At 36.1% G+C, this 15592-nt stretch overlaps 1 protein-coding gene across 3 annotated transcripts in view; it reads right to left on the bottom strand.

Moving 5' to 3' along the window:
• SLIT3 (slit guidance ligand 3) overlaps positions 1–15592 on the bottom strand; it is a 537095-nt gene that overhangs the window by 499615 nt on the left and 21888 nt on the right. For all 3 annotated transcript variants that reach the window (XM_050905039.1, XM_050905038.1, XM_050905037.1), the window contains 2 exons: positions 9297–9368; positions 5287–5358 (listed from right to left, as the gene is read on the bottom strand). In XM_050905039.1, the coding sequence (XP_050760996.1) occupies positions 5287–5358; positions 9297–9368 (144 nt within the window). The remainder of the gene's footprint in view (positions 1–5286; positions 5359–9296; positions 9369–15592) is intronic.

Genomic DNA, 15592 nt, shown 5'->3' with positions numbered 1-15592 from the left:
TTTACAACTGGTCTCTGTTAGAAAGTGGTTTCCCCCATTTACAAAAGATTACATCACTGACACACAGACTGTGATCTGGGATTAGACACCACAGGTTCATTTTACCCTACTGACGGTGGGTTGTTGCAGCAATAATTCTGCCCAGTATGAAAGAATAACCCAAGTTTTAACATATGCTACACCCAGTTCCTCAGGAGTCAATAGCGGATGCTACCGTCTTTGGTATGAATGCACAGAAATCCATCCCTCCCAAATGCAAAGGCACCGTAGCTTCAAGATGCCTCCAGCAGCCCCAATTTACCATTCAGACCCTCCTTAGAGGGGAAAGGCCAAGTGTAAAGAGCTGTCTTAGGAGCAGAACACAGGCAAAAGGTTATCCTTTCTCACTCCTAAAGCACCACCTGTTCCTGGGGAGTTTGGTACCAGGCAAACCTGGTACTACACCAACTTACGCATGGTAGTTTGAGAAGAGGGAAGTATGCAAGTAATCAAATTGATTAGATATCAGATCACAGCTCTAAATCCATTTTAGTGTGTCTTTGTTCTCCAGCATTTCCAGATAAGCATTTTATGATTACTGATTTCCAATTAGATATGTTATCCATAACGTCATAGGGAAATGGAGACACAAAACAACGAAGCTTTTCTCTGAAATGTAACATTCAAACTGCCTTACATATTTACAAATCCATATGGCTTCATAAATATGTGTAGTGTATGCAGTTCCAGAAAAACATCTAAACTGCACACACTGCAAACCTTGTATAAACACTATAGACTTGTCCATGCCAAAGATTTGCAAGAAGCTTTTGTTTACAACAGCAAAGAGCTGTCCAATGCTTTTATTATTTTGCCCGCTACTCTGAAGCACTTAGCGGTCTTTCCACTCAGCATGTTAATTATGGAAGATGCTTTTTGTATTACATGATTTATTTAAAGCCTATTCAATCTCAATTTATGAAATCCAGATTGCGAGGCATCACATAATTTATTCTTCTCCTTAGCATCTTTGGTCACTAATAGCAATTTTACAGTACACTATGCCAAATAAATATACTTTAATACCTTCATCAAGCATTTAGGAAGCTGCTTACAAAGTCTCAATGAACAGTAGCATCTCCGCAGTTAAAGGTCAAATACAATTTCCATTTTCACCCCTATCTTAGCATGCACAAAAACCAAAACCATACATGTATATGCTAGGGTTAAATTCTAGATTCTATTTTTTTTTCTTTTCTTTCTTTTCTTTTTTTTTTTTTTTTTTAAAGCTAATTATTTTTCCCAACTTCGAAAAGATTTGATTTGGCCATGCTTATACATTCCCCCCCCCCCCCCCCAAACAACAAAAACACAGTTTTAGTGTTTTCAGATGTTGAGACCTTTTATGCTAGCTAAAGACACTAATTTGAGTAGAAAGAACCAGCCATCAGCCAAAGTCCAGTCTTTTGAAGATAATACAGCTACGTGACAATTTCTGGCAGTTGGCCGTGGAAAAGTCAGGATTGGTTGGTGTCTTATATCCTGCCTCATTTTTCACGTAAATGTGTGACATACATCTGGCTCTGGAAGAAATTTCAGTTCATCTTCTAGGCCCACCAGTATACCTCTTTCTTCTTGATCCTCTTTGCGTATGAAATTTCATAATCATTTTACCTTAAAATCATACACTGTGTTAATAGCAAAGCACACAGCTGAAATGCTAAAATCCAAAATAAATTTGGATATAATACATTGTGCCAGTATAGCACTGTGTGTGTATGAGCATATGCATGCTACTTCAAACCACAGAAAACAAAACCAGGAAAGAGGATCAAAGTCAGACCTTTTACAGTTAACTATTAGGAAAAAACTTCAGAAGGGAACTAGAAAAAAAGAACTACAGTTTCTGAAACCTTCCGTACACCAACAGGCACAGGTGTTGTTCTAAAATTGTTACCCTGCTACTGGCAAGGAGGGCAGACTATCAAAATTTACGACTGGCACTTTCAAGTTTTAGCAGAACGTTTCCATAGCTTCTTAAACACTTATTGAACAGATGCATATCTCCCCTGCAAAGTCTATCATTCAACATCAATCAGCAGTATTTTTTGGAAAGAAGCACTTCAGAGCTAAAGGAAAGGTGATAGCTAGAGAAGCCTGGGAGAAGCTAACAAGCCTGAGAGGAGACACACTGAAGTCCTTCTAGCACCGCAGATATACAAGTCACATTGACACGTAGGCTCCACAAGCTTTACAGTATTACTCTGCACAAGAGCACTGTTGTTTCATCTGAGGCTCAACAACAGTGCAACAAGTAGAAGGCAGTAAGCTGTATGCACCGATTATATCTATTAACATTGTCTCTTAACTGCTTGACTCTTTATGGTCAGCTACCTCACCACTAATCTTTATGTTTTGGAATAAAACTATAGAAACTTATTGGAATAAAACCACTAGAAACATTTCCGGTTTTCCACTATGGTGAGTACCAGTGGTCATTCTCAAGAACGCTGAATCTTAGGACTCAGCAGAACAACTTATACTAACAACACTGAATTTTGCTAAGAGGCAATGATTAAAATTCCTGCATATTTGGAAAGCTGAGTACAAATATGCCAAAGTAAGAAGTGGCTTCTACCTTCCACATCACTTCATTTCTCAGCTTTGTACTGTCATTTTAACATACCTTGCATTATGTGCTTCCTTCAACTGATATTGCCAAACTTTAATAATCTCCCACAAAAAAAAAAAAAAAAATCAGAGTAAAATCCAAATAACTGGAGAACCATCATCATGGTGCTTTTGGCAGCAGTGGCTAACAGCTCTACCAACATTTTATTTAAAATTTACTTAGATTGTTATGCAGGACATTTCAAACAAAATTCTGCTAATTTACTCAGTTAATAATAATGGATTTGCTTCAATATCCACACAAGTGAAAATATATTGAGCTAAAATAATATTCACTTAAGGTTATGCCCTTTGAATGATTACCACAGCGTGGGGAGTAGAACAATGTACTTCCACTGTTACTTAGAATGAAAGACCTTTATATATGGTATTTTGCCAGGAATAGAAATTACTGGTGTTTTCTAAAGTCTGACCCAATGCAGCTGCTTTGTTCAAAAAGAAGTTAATGATTACTTTTGCATCCCCTTCAATAGATCAAAAAAGAACATTATTCCAAAATCGAAGCAATATAAGCAATTTTTGTTATTTGAAAGAAATTAAATGGAAAAAAGCCAGTTTTTTAAAATTCAACCAGCATACTTTCTTCATTAACATTTTGCAATGTTTGACAATACTTAATAAAATAGCTTTAATATTACCTAAAATGTTGCAATTTAGCCTTTATAAGTTACGCCAAACTTTCCACAGTTCATTCTCCAAAGCCTACTGACTCATAGCAAAGAAAAAAAAAAACAACAGATTTATAGTTTTGTCCTAAAAATGATTTAAGCTAAAATACCAAAAAGCTGCAAGCTTCCAGGCCTCCCTTTCATACTACATTAATTTAGGAAATATTTTAATGACAGGCAATCCTAAAAGAGAAGCAGAGATGCAGTATGTTTAACAGGCCAAGTTAAGAGTTCACACAGGAAAAAAAAAAAGACTTTCAAACATCACACACTCAGAGAGACACTATTAAAGGTATCATATTTCCTAATTTCTGGTTTCACAAAATACATTATTTTCATTTGCTAACAGAGCAGGCTCTACAGAAAAACAACACACTAAGATGACACTTGAGTATCATTTCTGGTTACTAATAGCTAGCCCTTCTCCCAGATTTTTTCAAAACTCATTTCATAGTTTAACTAAATCGGTCTTTAAATACAGATATGAGACAGATTTATTTATATATACACACACATACACATATATATATATATATATATATAAAATGAGCTTAAACCTAGGACTTAGTAGTTCGGATACTGACCCTCAAAGATGAGCTATAACGTCAAACTGTTTTCTAGTGTCAGGCTACGCTTAATTTTGGAAAAATTCAGCTGGTTATTATTTTTTACTGCCCAAGAAATGTGAAATAAATCAGCTATGTAAAAACTCTGATTCTGAAAGTGCTTTCTAATTGAATATAGGTAAAAAAATGGGTTATAATCAGAATTTAAAACTCATCTCCTTTATTGCCATAAATGGAGCTTTGTAATTCAAGACAAAAATCCTGAGTAAATTCATTTTAGAAGTTCAACGCACTAGTTAAACAACTTAAATGCAAATCTAATCCTGAGATCATCTGAAACAGTTTTAGTACAGCATATGCTTGATACTCCAGACTTCTCTTGAACAATCGCTAATGGGAACTTAGCTCTTAAAAGCTGCTTCAGAAAATATCAATTAGAAAATACCAAGTCCTGCAACAAATGCCTTGCAGATAACGGATTTAACAATCAAGCATAAAAAAACCCTGCTTCTCCATTTAACAAATAGGCATTCCAAACTAGCATGTGATTTTGTTCTAGCCACCTACCTCTAACAAAGAATAATTCCCAGAAGTATTTCAGTATTACAGAGATTTTGTTCTGCTCCTATCATAAGCAGACAGAATTAACCTAGCTTCATGATAATGCTAAACAGTACACCCAACTAAGAGTAGCAATTGGATATAGCATTACTTTTGTACTTTTTGATATTTAAGTTTATACTCTTGCAGGGCCAGTAGTTTTCCATAAATCAGATTCTGGATTAAGAGACCTCTTATACTCACCTTTAAAAAAAAAATAAATTTAATTGCTATCAAAAGCAGAGGAAATCTACAGTCTTTTCTCCACTAAGTCTTGCACAATACCTTGGAATCCCCTGGTATCAGTGGCATTATGCAACTTTAAAGGAAATTAAGCTAATCAGAAAATTAAGTCTAAAGGCAGTTTTAGAAACACTGTGGTTCTCAAAGGAGACAACTGTAACTTCCATTAGCATAGATTTATATATATCAATACAAATATAATATACAATATGAAATTATTATAAACAAATCTTTTTTCAGCTACACATCAATTTTAAGAGTTGCCCAGATAATGTCCTTTTGATAATGTTATTAAGATTCTGGTGTCACCAACAGTTCTATTTTCTTGGCAAGCAATTGTACATTTTATTTCAAGTATTAGCTATCATGCAATACAAATTCAACTGTGTTTAAAAGCATACTTTAATTTAGGCAGGTACTCATCTCTCTTTTTCTTAAAGGAAGTTAATTTTATGATCATGAAATATTATGAATTACCACTAGCAGCGAGGTAGAAAAACCATAGATTTTTCCATAGGTATATAAATAGAGATACTTACAGCCGCTCAAGTTGTTTTAGATCCTGAAATGCTCCACGTTCTATCACACTAATCTGATTTTCTTCCAAGTGTCTGCAATTCCAGAAATACCAGTTAATTTTAAGACAACAGAATAAAAGAGCTTCCCCACTTCTCTTCACGCATGCTACAAAATTGCTTTTCACAGAAGTACCAATATCAGTTATAACTAGAGATTATTTAAAAAAATCTGGACAGAACACCACTGTTTCTCTTGGTCACTAACAGGAAACTGATTCAAAAAATGCCCCCTGACTGCCAGATTTGGTAAACGTTTTTGTTCCTACACTTTTATAACCATTATGCTCAGAAAGGTGTTGGTCTAGATGCTGATTGTTACATCCTTAGTATATTACTCTTAGTTTATGTAATGTAATTGAGCTGACTCCTACAGCCCATAGCAGGAACCCACTCAACGTCAACATATTTTTTTGTCCAGCCTTTACATTCTGCAAAGATTTCAGGCTTGCCCCAGAGTAAACCATTAGTAAGTAATCCGAAGGGGTTCAATCCCTCCAGAAACACAGACATGGCAGCTATGTGTCACAACTGTATACAGTCCTGCTGTACAACAGGGTGCAAAAAGGTAAGGGAAAAGTCCCAGGTTTCCACTGTGTCTGACCCTGCTTTTCTTCACTCCCTGAGACTGAGACAAGGATAATTATAAGCAATGAAGACTGACTTCTCTTTGATTTACACCATGCAGGAAACAAGTATTCATTTACACAGCAGAAATGCTCTTTACAGCTAGAAAGCCAAGGAACAGATACCAATAGTCCCATTTAAGCCAACCTTTTTCCTCTCTCAGTGCTGCCTTCCAGCACACACCCATTTTCTGCTTCTGTAAGAGCACTCAGACGCACAGACTAAATCTCTAGGCTCTCTGAACATTTTATGTGGCTTCAGCTAAAACACAGAAAGGAAGAACTCAACATACAGTAAGTCTGGGCTCAGCCAAGACTAACTAGTGAAAAAGCACTATTCTTGCCTGTTCTCAACAGCCACTCACTCCTCTGCACTCAATCCTATGAGGATGCTCAGAGCTGTTCAACCGGATAGCAGTTGAGAAGACAGACAGCAAGAGAGTATTCCACAGCTAAGACCACATACGAAGATCAAAAAATAAAGTTAAAAAACCCCCAAACATGTGAACCAGAGAGGCATGTTCCTAAAAGGAGGGGGAGGAAAAACTGCATGAGGAAAGGGAAAAAAAGGTGAAGTTATAACAGATAAAAGGAAAAGGTGCACAAAGGAATATTTTGCATGTATGTTGTCAGTTTGAGACTGGAAGCTTTTTTCTGTTGTACTGTTCTACCAGTTTCCAAATCACTTGTTTGTTGTCCTCATTCTGATGTCTGAGAACAGGACTAGACTACCTTTCTAGGAACTATGGGACAGGTTTCATGTTTCTGTGCTTCCCCTATACCCCCTTCACACATGGGGGAAAAAAAAAAAAAGAGGAAAAAATAGGGTGTCAGTAATGTAGAATAGCCAGAATTATGAAGAGACCATAAGAAAAAGCAAAGAAAAAATAAGAAAAATATGAAGGATTTCTAGAGAGTGAAATTGCACAAAGTAAAAAAAGCTGCACAAAGTGAAACAAGAAAAACCGCACACACATACCAGATACGACAGGAACATGTAGAATGGGGAAATACACAACAATGAACAAAAATGGGTATGTTAGCAGACAATGAAATGGCACATCTTGGGTTTCAGATGGTCTTCATACATCAGAAGACAAAACCAATATAAAAATATATATTTTTAATAGGTATATTCTGGTTTTATTCCTAATGACTTCTGTGGCAAACACCACACTACTCAAAGGCTGAACAAACATGTTACATAAAGCTGTAATGAACACAGAACAAAAAATTTACGTAAAGATGGCAGTTGCATATTTTGCTTATTGTTAAGGGCATTCAGTATAAATGACTGCAGCGGCATTAAGCAATGTCTGACACTATAAAAAAAAACAACCAAAGCAAAACAACTACTGACATTAATGATGGTATAGTACATGTATTTTAACAGAGTTGTAAAATGGTATTGACAGTTGGGATGGGAGCCAAGGAAATCTAAACGACTCCACTGCTAGAGATGAGAGAAACACTACAGGAACGAAAAGTCTTCCAAAAGATTTTAAATGTTTTCTTAGTATATGACAACTTGTTCAAAAGTGTTAAGGTAGCAGGAGAAAAGACGTGCATTTTCACTGGCAGGATTAAATTAATTCATTAATAGAATAATCACTAAGTAACTGTAACAGTTCAACAGTTGCAGTTTTAAGGACTTATTTTAGAAGATACTCAAAGGAAAACATTGACTGCAGAGGGCAATGTTAAGAATTACAGAAAGGAATTTTCAGAGGGTGCTGGTGAGATTACTTGTGTGTTTCTTAACTTCTGATAGCTGTTTGTTTCAGGAAAAGGGGTCAACAGAGTACTAAAACCAACCTGCCTCTGCCAGTATTGGGACCCATTCAAGACTAGGTTTTTGTCTTGGTCACTAAAACTTGGAATTAAGCGCAACAGTGTAGTAGAAGACTGCCAGTGAACTAGATGGCACACACGTGCAGAATGTAGTCACTATTATGTAAATGGCACTTGATAAACAGAACTAGATATCAATCTTTTTTTGTTGTTAAAAGTAAAATTAGAAATTTGAACTTTATGCATTGGTTACTGTTAACATAAATAAATATCTTTCATGTTTCAGAAACATTTTCAATAAAAACATCTCAGCCATTGCTTTTAAACATATAGATCTACACACATGCGTGTATGATCTTCCCAATAACACAGCAATGTTTCTCACTGAGGAACTTGGAAATTCGCATCGCTACAGTAGCACTCAGTGCCCAAATACAAGCCCAGTGAAGGCAGAAACCAACAGTTACTTTAAATGAGAGCTCCAGAAATGCTAAGAACCTAAGAGCTTAGCTGCAACTAATTCAGTATGTTGCATTCAAAACTACTTTGTTTCTCTCATCTGGCTACGTTTTTTTCCCCTCTCATACCTACCCAAATATTTAAAGCATAAAAATAATGCAATGAACTTAATTTCCACAAAGCAAATACCAGATCCTCACAGTATTTCTGGTAGAGGCGTCAATATCTATGTCTGCTTCTACATTGATGTGAAGGGGATCTAAACTACTTGATGTAATTCAGAAAAACTGTTAAAGAAATTTCAAGGGGAAAAATGGATTCACTTTAAATAGAAAGAATGTCCAACTTTTCCTGAAACGACTGAAACAGCTTCAAAAATCTATTTCTTGTTCTTTTAACTCAAGATTATCTTCTTAAGAAAAAAAAGGTCTATGTATAACTACAATAAATGTCTATGAAGTAGCCCTAATTTTCATCACTGAATTAGTGGTGCCATTTGAGGTTCATAAAGAGTAAATAGGAAATCAGGAATGACAAATTCTGTAGACTGATGTTTCCCCTTTTGTTCTTCAAGGTCCGTTTAGAAGTACAGTTAAGTTCTTGACTACTACTTTTAGATCAAGAGACAGCACCACCTAAAATTTTTTTATTTATTACTTCATATTAGACTAATTCACAGGTTTCCTTGTGTACAACTTCTACAGCTATCCTTAATCAAGTTCTGCTTAATCTTCTGCAAAAGTGCTATTAATGGGACTGGACCTTAAAGCGACCAAAATCTGAAAGTCCTATTTGCTAGTGTTTCAGTCTAATTGATTTATGCATAAGTGGACAAAAAATTTTACCACAGTATTTATTAAAAGGCAGTGAGAAACACAAACAGTTAAATAGCTCTGAAACTACATTCAGACTTTAGCATGGAACTAAAATTCACTGTTTCACATCACAAACTGTTCCAGTTGCCTTGTTTAAAAGAATACTAATAACTGATTAATGTGCAGAAATTACTAGCATTTGATCTCTAGAATTGTGGACATTCTTAGTACTAGCACCCTAAAATAGTCTTGTAAAGAAAGACAAGTTTTGGGTTATACTCACAAGACACGGAGATTCTTCAGTCCTGTAAAGTCCGTCTTCGTGATTCTTGTGATATTATTTTTTTCTAGATCACTGCGGAGGAAAAAGAAACCAGCATTCAGACACCGTACTGACACTCAAAATTCCGTTAGCAGAAAATCTCTTCATCACTGGAGCATCCATCAGCCGCTCAAATTGTACAAAGTAATGTTTCCATTAAAATCTCAAAAAGCAAGTCATCAATCCTGATGCATTTTGCCTCCTCCTTTGATACGTTGCTCTCATACAAGAAGTTTCTTCCATTTTTATTTCTAGTGTTGGTGCTCACTATATGCTTCTTTCTCCCTCGAGACTACAATCTTGTAAGAGGCTAAATATATTCAAGACCCAATTGGTATAATACAGCTGAAACAGAGTACTCAGCCCCAAAATGAAGATCAAACTCTGGGGTTATTCTAAACCCAAGTGAGTCTAGCCTGCCACAGAAACTTAGGCTACATAGAGCTTGAGGAGAGAATGACTTACTTTAGTGACGCCTAAGTGTGGTCCTACCCAGATGATCAGAAGATTTGCAAAGTTATAGAACAGCTTATGGTTTTTTTTTTCCCCAAGAATCCTAATTGGGCAGCCTCCTGATCCCAGCTTTTTGGAAATGCTGGTTTTCAGAAGATACTGTTAATCATACTGACCTGTTTCCCATGTGTGTTCACCCTTTGCCAATTCCTACCTTCTGTCTTTAAACTCTCAATTTCCTAATACCTGTTATGCACCGACACATTTTCCTCGTGTGGTCACATACCAAGTATGACCTCCTGCACTCCGTTTCAGTCTGTGCTAATTTATGATCTAGATTCAAAATTAATAAGTAACTGGCATCTTTTCCACAACAGGGAAAACCCACTGTAACCAGACCTTCAGCTGCCCACTTCTCTGCAGCTTTTCTTTGGAGTGAGCACACCAAAAATACAGAAGAATTTCATGTCTAAACTTACGTCTTAATAGAATAGGCATCAAAATAAAACCCTCCAGTTCGAGACAAATTCTATTTAATTCAAAGTTGAGTCAAATTAAAAATAAAGGAATTTATAAACTAATCCTTCTTGCAAGACTGATCCTATACTTAAAGGTAGCTCTCAGTACACTAACTTTGGTGCCTTTAGACTCACAACAAACCAAGAATAACTCCTTTTGTTTCCCAACATAATGAGTCTTTCTGTCATTTCATTTCAAAAGGGTGCTATAGGTTCTGTGCTGCCGCTTTGTCTCCTCTAGACTTGCCTTTGCCAGGTACCCCTAAAGTTCTCCCTGTTGAGCACATCCCATTGTTTGGGGTTTGGTTTTGGGGTGGGTTTTGGGGGTTTTTTTTCTGTCCAGATCCTTCTACCTGACCTAGTGCTAACCAACAGGAACAAGACAAACACCTAGTCTTTCTTCCTTGTCTTCAGCCATGCTTATTTTAATATATTAAGCAATACGCAGCAAACTTACAATTAATAAAAACAGGTATACTCTCCATCACATCACCACAAATTTGTTCTGAGTGTCAGTTTCCTAGATAAAAGAAGCCTTTTATGAAAAATAAATTTTCTAATATTAGAGTAAACTTTTTTCTTCTGAGTCACATTTTATGTCTACCAAAAGCTGCTAAATATCAAAAACACAAGCCTTTGGGGTAACAGTTTTCATGCCAAAAAAAAGCATTCAGTATTTTTCTAAAGATCATGAGATTGTAAATAATGCATTCTGATAAATTTTGTTGTCTATTGCCATCGAATGAAAACAATCTAATATGAAAAATTAGCCATGAGGCTAGACATTCATTTTCTAAAAGAGAATATAAGATCACAAATCCACAGCACAAAGTAGAGGCTTTTCCTGTGCAATTAATTTTTACTATAGTTCCTGCATTAATGTGCACTGGGATACACCTCTTTTGTATTTAGAAGGTTCAATTTCTCTCCCATTTCTAGTAAAATTTAATGACAAAAAGCAAGATTACAGTATTAAAGTAAATTTGGCAATAATTTGACACCTGCACAAACCTTGACCCTGAAATAATTTTTGAAAATCAGATGGGTGTTCCTAAGTGCTGTTTCAAGTTGACTATTTCTCTGCGTACAAAAAGGAATTCAAGGAAGGAGTAGAAGTCAGAACTTCCAAGAATGCCTCAACTATCACATTTGTATTCTGAAAGATGCTGCATAGATGGCTGTCTAGGATGGCTTCTAAGTGCCTAGCAAGTAATACTGCAAACAAAATGCAAAAGCTCTTGAACAGGTTAATCATTTGTAATCATTCATATACCATCCTGCAGGGGGGGAAAAGTGCTCCTGGCTGGCACAATTTCCAGTAATTTTCTATCATACATGCAGTTCCATACAAGCCTTCTGGTATGGCTGCTACTTAAGCCAGTCTTTTTTTCACCTCACATGAGATCCTATCAGTAGGACAGAACTACTACTAAGAAATATGTGAGTGTTCAAGCATAAATGATTATTTCTTTTGAATCAAGATCCCTTTTTTCTGCCAACATGAAGTAATACTCTTCTAAGGCATTAAATGAAAAGCAATTGTCATGGTAACAAATTTCATTTTTCTAGTGTGAACCACACTGTCAAATAAAGGCAGTTATGTATTTTGAAGTTTAAGCTTGTTAAAAGGTACATTTTCAATATTCAGAGAAAAAAACAGGACTGATATTTTTAGTATATCTACTAACTTCCCCCAATGCTTCTAATCATGAAAATAAAGTTTTTTCCTAATATGAACACTATCCTCCACTTATCAAAAATGTAAATATTTAGATGAGTACAGGTAATTGTAGCCATTCATCTGAGGAAATAACTCTTCATATTCCTAACCACAGACAATTGTTTTCTCATGTGTTCCCTAAATCTCAGATGTAAACAGATATGGAATTAAGCTCCTTTTAATGTCATTTTTACATGCTGGTGTATTCACTTACTGGAATTGAAAAGCTAAAAAAAAAAAAAAAACAAACAAACAAACAAAAAAAACACAACACCAAACCCCAAACACAAAGAACTGAACTCAATACAGTAGGAGCCACTTCGTAACTGAGGGTAGTCTGGTACTTAGAAGTCTACAGTGATGATGATTAAGCTCACGGTTCATACTGACAAAAAATCCAGCCTATGTGTCTACAAGATTTGTGCCAGGGACAAACGAGCTACAGTTTAAGATCTCCACCTTTTCCACGGCAACTTAATTTGCCATAGACAACAGGAAGAAAGAACAGATTAAGGACTAAAAAAAAAAAAAGAACCCACAACCCAAACCCTAAAATTTAGACCAAAAATTCTACACATCGTCCATAATGATAATTTTTTACTGAATTCTGCCATTAAAAATAGAAGCCATATAGGCATAGAATACATAATTTTTTTTGCTTATCTTTTTCAAGCATTTGCATCAATCTTATACTGAATCTTTCTAAGGTATAAGGAAGATATTAACAGGATTCAAGCGGTATGGTACACTAGAGTGCAGAAATAAGTGGTTTATAATATTGAAATCTATTTCTGAGGATTATTGATAAGTGTCAAAATAATACTAATAAAATTCATAAGACATAAAATGGTTTAAAAACAGATAGAATAAACTTTTAAGAGTTAGTTTATGCATCTTAGCACAGGACATACTTAAAAGAAACACATTCTCCTGTCAGGAAACCATTTTCTTTAGCACAGATAGGAGCTAAGGATAATGATAAGGAGATGAGGGGAAAAACACCCATACATTTCAGCTATATAAACAAGACAGACAGCATCCTTGCTTGACTTATGTCAGCTACGTTTAAAAAAGGTCCATTAAAGAAAAAACCCACGAAACAACTACAGGGCACTTTCATTGCATGTCCCAGCCATTCTTTCCATTTGCCTTTATCCTGTTGATTGAATCGTGCTTTTCTCCAAGAATACCTTTGAATCACTGCCTACATTTTTCAGATTTTCCAGCTTAATTTCCTCTTCTTTTCTCAGTTCAGGTCTTCCACGCTGATGCATCATTAACTACTCACTGGTGCGCCAGCGTGACCTGATTGCAAGAAGCATTGGAAAGAATTAAGTCTGGAGTAAGCAATGCATAAATAGCTTGTGTTTTACTTGCATGTTGTTTCCCATCTGCTTTTCATATCATTCCTTCAGAAGTTTTCCCTTGTCTGTATCTCAGAAAAGGTCTAGCAAAGGACAGTATTAAGGTGGTCAGAATTCTCCAAGGCAGATAGGAGTCAGCTAAGGTATATGGTGCAACACAGTGTCATTGGCCCCGCTTTTTGTCCATTTTGATAAGACTTAATTCTCAGCACAGCTTTACTCAGCTTGAACAAGCATATGCAGAACTGCATTCCTGTCATATACATAGCAATCTCTCCACCACACCACCCCTCCCGCCCAGTCTGTGAGACCAATCCCACACATTAGCTCTATTCCTCTCTCCTTTCAGCCTCAAGAACACTCCTGCTATTCAACTTTCTTCCCCTTGTGAAGTCTGCAGCTCCCTATTCTGAAAAAGACTTTACCATTCCATGATCAATACCTATCTTGAGATTGCTTTTTCCTCTACTCCTGCAGATTGGCACAGCCTATATTGTATACATAATACGAATCATTCTATTAATCCCTTCTGAAGGTTAGTATCCAAGTAGAAAGTTTCCATTTCTCTAAGTAAAATTACTTGGACAACGTTCTAACTTTGAGAACCGTTCTTCATGAAGTTCACTCTCCTCAAACCATTTAGGATTTAATTGATAACTGCTGCCTCTGTCTGTTTTAAAAAGCAGTATTTACCTTCTGAACATTTGCCTGTTCCAGCATGCTCTCCCTCAATGCTTATCTGCCATTTGAAGAAAAACAGACTAAAACCTTGATGAACTACTACGTAACACTTCCTCCTCCTGTTCACAGTAGGTCTAACACTGCTGCAAAGAAGCAGGTTGCCACAGGTTACCCCATCAGTCAATTAAACTTTGTGACTGTGAAGTTACTGAACTAATGCAGACATTAGTGGTTTACAGCTGGTATTTGCGGGCAACATAATATTTTATGTTTCCTTTATAAAGTTTGGCAGCTGATTATGGGCTCACTAGTGGGTTTCAACTACAAAAAGCTAAACCTTAACATCTAATCTTGGTTGGCTTTCAAACACATCAGCATTCATAAGAACTGCTGGAAGCAAACACAGCTTTGAAAAGAAATCATCTGGGTCAAAGACATGGGGAAAATGATACTGTAAAGGTGAATTTAATTTATATTTAATTTCAACAAATACCTATGTACAGATACATTCATGCTACATAAAAATTCTTATTGTGCAGAATTCCTGCATTTTGCATAGTATATGTGGCCAAGCGGATCTTAGATCTTACTCAACACATCTATCTCACCCCACACATGCACAAGCCCAGCTACTAGTCTGTCATTTCACATTCAGATAATATTATCCCATCATCTAAGAACATCTAAGAAAACTCCATTAAGGAATATAGGTCTCTTCTGCTGTGTCAGCAGCAGCAAAGTTGATACCACTCACTTAAAAAGCAACTGAAACTGTCACCTCTATCACCTTTAGTAAAGCTTTTTGGTATTAGGTCTCCCTTGTCAATCTATTTTTCTTTTTAGCATAAAACATGTTAAGGACAATGCAGGTGTAGTGGCAGCTTTAAGAAAACAGACATGGAAGGAATTATTTCAGTGGGAATAGAAACATGAATTGGACTAGAATGGTACAAGACATGAAAGTGAGTTCAGATGAACCATTAAAGGAAGCTTTACTCATAAACATGTCCTGCCATGTTCTAATAACAATTTAATTCAATACATATTTTGTAGATCTTGAACACTAAGTCATACAATGTACACACTTATTACAAACAGGGGTAACTGGAGCAAATCCTGCTTCATAGCAAGAATTCCTCTGAATTACTTCATCTTTCATTCTTCTCTAAGGACAATTTAGTAAACTTAAGACAGACTTTTAAATGTTTTAAAGCATCGACATTCTCTGGAGCATGCCATTATGCAGCTTCAAACAGCACTAGGAGTGCATAGATTTCCTCTGTTACATTACTTAAATTTCAGTTGATAATTATTCTGCTTAGCCACTCAACTCTTCCAAAACATCCAGACAGTGTTCTCAATCCCCACCCTCTTTCTTGGACTGTATAAAGTTTATGACTTGAGAAGTAAATCCACTTGCCACTTAGCACTACGTGCTTCTGTCTTCTAGACTCACGTACCTTGGCAAATATTCACAGTCATCTTAGACAGCTCTGAGCCTATACTTCTCTAATATACAAG

Source organism: Gymnogyps californianus, chromosome 14 (assembly GCF_018139145.2).
Source record: "Gymnogyps californianus isolate 813 chromosome 14, ASM1813914v2, whole genome shotgun sequence".
NCBI classification, from domain to species: domain Eukaryota; kingdom Metazoa; phylum Chordata; class Aves; order Accipitriformes; family Cathartidae; genus Gymnogyps; species Gymnogyps californianus.
Note: the sequence above shows the minus strand (reverse complement) of the source record. Positions and strands in the feature narration are given on the sequence as shown.